The sequence below is a fragment of the Pezoporus flaviventris genome, unplaced genomic scaffold, assembly GCF_033815535.1.
Source record: "Pezoporus flaviventris isolate CSIRO_AGI_PZ_B2104156 unplaced genomic scaffold, CSIRO_AGI_Pfla_v1 ptg000142l, whole genome shotgun sequence".
Lineage (NCBI taxonomy): Eukaryota > Metazoa > Chordata > Aves > Psittaciformes > Psittacidae > Pezoporus > Pezoporus flaviventris.
Window position 1 is genome coordinate 102,798 of NW_026892690.1, and position 3,900 is coordinate 106,697.

Below are 3,900 nucleotides of genomic sequence, written 5' to 3' on the forward strand. Positions count from 1 at the left end.
GGAGGCGTGGCTTCGTCAGGCGGCCTCGCCCGGGGCCGCAGCGAGGGGGCGTGGCCTCCCCGGAGGGGGGCGTGGCCTCTCGCGGGAAGGGGCGCGCCCCGGCCGGAAGCGCGCGGCGCGATGGCGGCGCGGAGCTGCTGTCGGATGAGGGGTTTCCGCGCCGACGGGCGCCGGCCCGGGGAGATCCGGAAGGTGCGGGCCCGGCTCGGGCTGTCGCGCAGGCCGACGGCTCCGCCTACATCGAGCAGGGCAACACCAAGGCCCTGGCCGTGGTCTACGGCCCGCACGAGGTCAGCGGGCACGGGCAGCGCGGCCGCGGGTCCTCCCCCGCTCCCCTCCGCATCTCCCGGGTCCCCGTCTCCCGGGTCCCTTTGCTCCCAGCCCCCATTGACCCTGCTCCTCCCCCAGGACCCCCCCGCTCTTCCCCGTCTTCTCCGGGCCCCTCCGCTCCCTCCTGTCCCGTCCCCCGCCCCGTTCCGCCGGCTCCCCCCTCGCCCCGTTTATCTCCGGTTCGCCTCGCTCCTTCCTCGGTCCCTCTGCCTCCTGCGCATCCCCCTTCCTGTCCGTGCCCCCCATCCCCGCGTCCCCCTTCCCTCCCGGTCCCTTCCGTCCCCCCCAGGCCTCCCCCGCTCACGCCTGCCCCGGTGCCGGTCTCAGGTGCGCGGCCCCCCGCGGGAAGGCGCTGCCCGAGCGCGCGGTGCTCAACTGCCGGTTCAGCCTGGCCGCTTTCAGCTCGGCCGAGCGGCGGCGGCCGCACGGGGACCGGCGCAGCGCGGAGCTGGCGCTGCAGCTGCAGCAGAGCCTCGAGGCCGCCGTCCTCACGCAGCTCTTCCCGCGCTCCCAGATCGACGTCTACGTGCAGGTACCGCGGGGGGGGCACGGGGGGGACGTGGGAGGACGTGGGGAGGTGTGGGGTGGACATGGGGGGACATGGGGAGATGTGGGGGGGACATGGGGAGATGTGGGGTGGACATGGGGGACATGGGGAGATGTGGGGGGGACATGGGGGGACATGGGGAGATGTGGGGTGGACATGGGGGGACATGGGGAGATGTGGGGTGGACATGGGGGGACATGGGGGATGGGGGTGGACTGGGGGACATGGGAGGGACGTGGGGAGATGTGGGGTGGACATGGGGGGACATGGGAGGGACGTGGGGAGATGTGGGGTGGACATAGGGGGACATGGGAGGGGCATAGGGAGGGATGTCGGGGGTTAATGGGGGGACATGGGAGGGACATAGGGAGGGATGTGGGGGATTAATGGAGCTTGGACACTGGGGAGGACTTGGGGGCCATATAGAGGGATATTGAGGGGACATCTGTGAGGGACATGGGGGAGCTGTGGGCAAGGACATAGGGATACTGGGGGGACATCGGGGCATGACATTGGCAGGATACTGTTTGGAGCATTGGGGAGAATAGTGGGGGGACGTTGGGGGGGTACATGGCAGGGGACATTGGGACATAGGGGAGGGAAACGGGGGGATGATAAGGGGAGATGGGAGGGACCGTGGCAGGGTCATGGGAGAACTGGGAGGGAACACTGGGGGGCACGGCGCTGATGGTGAAGCTGATGGCACTGTGCTGGGTGCCACGCTGTGTGCTCCGGGCCGTGCCACGCATCATGTGTGCTGTGTGCCATGTGTCACGTGTGCCGTGGCCCTGCACCGCATGCCGGTTCCATGTCCCTGTGCCGTGTGCTGCGTCCTTGTGCCATGTTCCATGTCCTTGTTGTGTCCATGTGTCACACCACGGGCCGTGGTCCAAGCTGTGTGCCATGTGCCACATGTGTGCTGTGTCCCTGTGCTGATGTCCCCGTGCCTGCGGGTGCTGCAGGCGGCTGGGGGCACTGCTGTGCAGGCACCATGGCATGTCCCTGTACCCATGTTCTGTGTCCTTGTGCCATGTTCCTGTATCGCTGTCCCTGTATCCCTGTCCCCATGTTCTGTGTCCCTGTGCCATGTCCCTGTGTCCCTGTCCCCATGTTCTGTGTCCCTGTATCCCTGTCCCCATGTTCTGTATTCCTGTGCCATGTCCCTGTGTCCCTGTCCCTGTACCCATATTCTGTGTCCCTGTATCCAAGTTCTGTGTCCCTGTATCCCTGTCCCTATGTTCTGTATTCCTGTGCCATGTCCCTGTGTCCCTGTACCCATATTCTGTGTCCCTGTATCCAAGTTCTGTGTCCCTGTATCCCTGTACCCATGTTCTGTGTCCCTGTATCCATGTTCTGTGTCCCTATGCCATGTCCCTGTGTCTCTGTCCCTGTCCCCATGTTCTGTGTCCTTGTATCCCTCTCCCTGTCCCCATATTCTGTGTCCCTGTGTCCCTGTACCCATGTTCTGTGTCCCTGTATCCATGTTCTGTGTCCCTATGCCATGTCCCTGTGTCCCTGTCCCTGTACCCATGTTCTGTGTGCCTGTATCTATGTTCTGTGTCCCTGTACCATGTCCCTGTATCCCTGTCCCTGTATCCAAGTTCTGTGTCCCTGTATCCCTGTACCCATGTTCTGTGTCCCTGTGCCATGTCCCTGTATCCCTGTCCCTGTACCCATGTTCTGTGTCCCTGTATCCCTGTCCCTGTATCCATGTTCTGTGTCCCTGTACCATGTTCTGTGTCCCTATGCCATGTCCCTGTGTCCCTGTCCCTGTATCCAAGTTCAGTGTCCCTGTATCCCTGTACCCATGTTCTGTGTCCCTGTATCCAAGTCCCTGTGCCATGTCCCTGTACCATGTCCCTGTATCCCTGTCCCTGTATCCAAGTTCTGTGTCCCTGTATCCCTGTACCCATGTTCTGTGTCCCTATGCCATGTCCCTGTATCCCTGTCCCTGTCCCATGTCCCTGTACCCATGTTCTGTGTCCCTGTATCCCTGTCCCTGTATCCAAGTTCAGTGTCCCTGTATCCATGTTCTGTGTCCCTGTATCCAAGTCCCTGTGCCATGTCCCTGTACCCATGTTCTGTGTCCCTGTGTCCCTGTCCCTGTATCCATGTTCTGTGTCCCTGTATCCCTGTCCCTGTACCATGTCCCTGTACCATGTTCTGTGTCCCTGTATCCCTGTCCCTGTACCATGTCCCTGTACCATGTTCTGTGTCCCTGTACCATGTCCCTGTACCATGTCCCTGTACCATGTCCCTGTACCATGTCCCTGTACCATGTTCTGTGTCCCTGTGCCATGTCGCTGTGCCATGTCCCTGTATCCCCGCCCCCGTATCCCTGTCCCTGTGCCATGTCCCTGTACCACATCCCCACGCTGACATCCCCGTGTCCCCACAGGTGCTGCAGGCAGACGGAGGGCACTGCTGTGCCGGCACCACGGCGGCAGCGCTGGCGGTGCTGGACGCGGGGATCCCGCTGCGGGACATGGTGTGCGCCAGCTCGGCCGCGCTGGCCGAGGACACGGCGCTGGCAGACCCCAGCGGGGCCGAGGAGGCGGCGGCGGGGCCAGGGCTGTCGCTGGCGCTGCTGCCGGCCTCGGGGCTCCTGGCGCTGCTGCAGCTCAGCGCCCGCCTGCCCCGCGAGCGCCTGGAGCCGGTGCTGGATGCGGCCACCGCCGGCTGCCGTGCGCTGCACCACGCGCTGGACCGGGAGCTGCGGCAGCGCCTGCGCGAGAGCCACGGCACCGCCTGACGCGGGCACGGGGACGTGTGCCACGTGCTGCACGGCACGGGCCGGGCCGTGGCCGGAGCACGGGGTCAATAAAGGGCTGGGGCCATGGGCTGTGTCCTGGGTGCTGGGGATGGGGACGTGAGCTGGGACGCGTGTGCCAGGTGCTGGACTGGGACCTGCAGCAGTGCCTGTGGCACGGCCATCGTGGCAGCTGACATGGGACGTGTGCCAGCCATGTGTTATGTACTGTGCCATGTGCCACACAAACCGTGTGCCAGCCACGTGTGATGTA

At 64.5% G+C, this 3,900-nt stretch overlaps 1 protein-coding gene across 1 annotated transcript; it reads left to right on the forward strand.

The window, feature by feature from the left end:
- The first annotated feature begins 134 nt into the window (after nucleotides 1–134).
- On the forward strand, nucleotides 135–3,659 carry EXOSC4 (exosome component 4). The gene is given in 4 exon segments (XM_061479156.1): nucleotides 135–211; nucleotides 214–298; nucleotides 658–862; nucleotides 3,276–3,659. Coding segments are annotated over 4 exon segments (711 nt in total). The 5' UTR covers nucleotides 135–144; the 3' UTR covers nucleotides 3,630–3,659.
- Nucleotides 3,660–3,900: the final 241 nt, after the last annotated feature.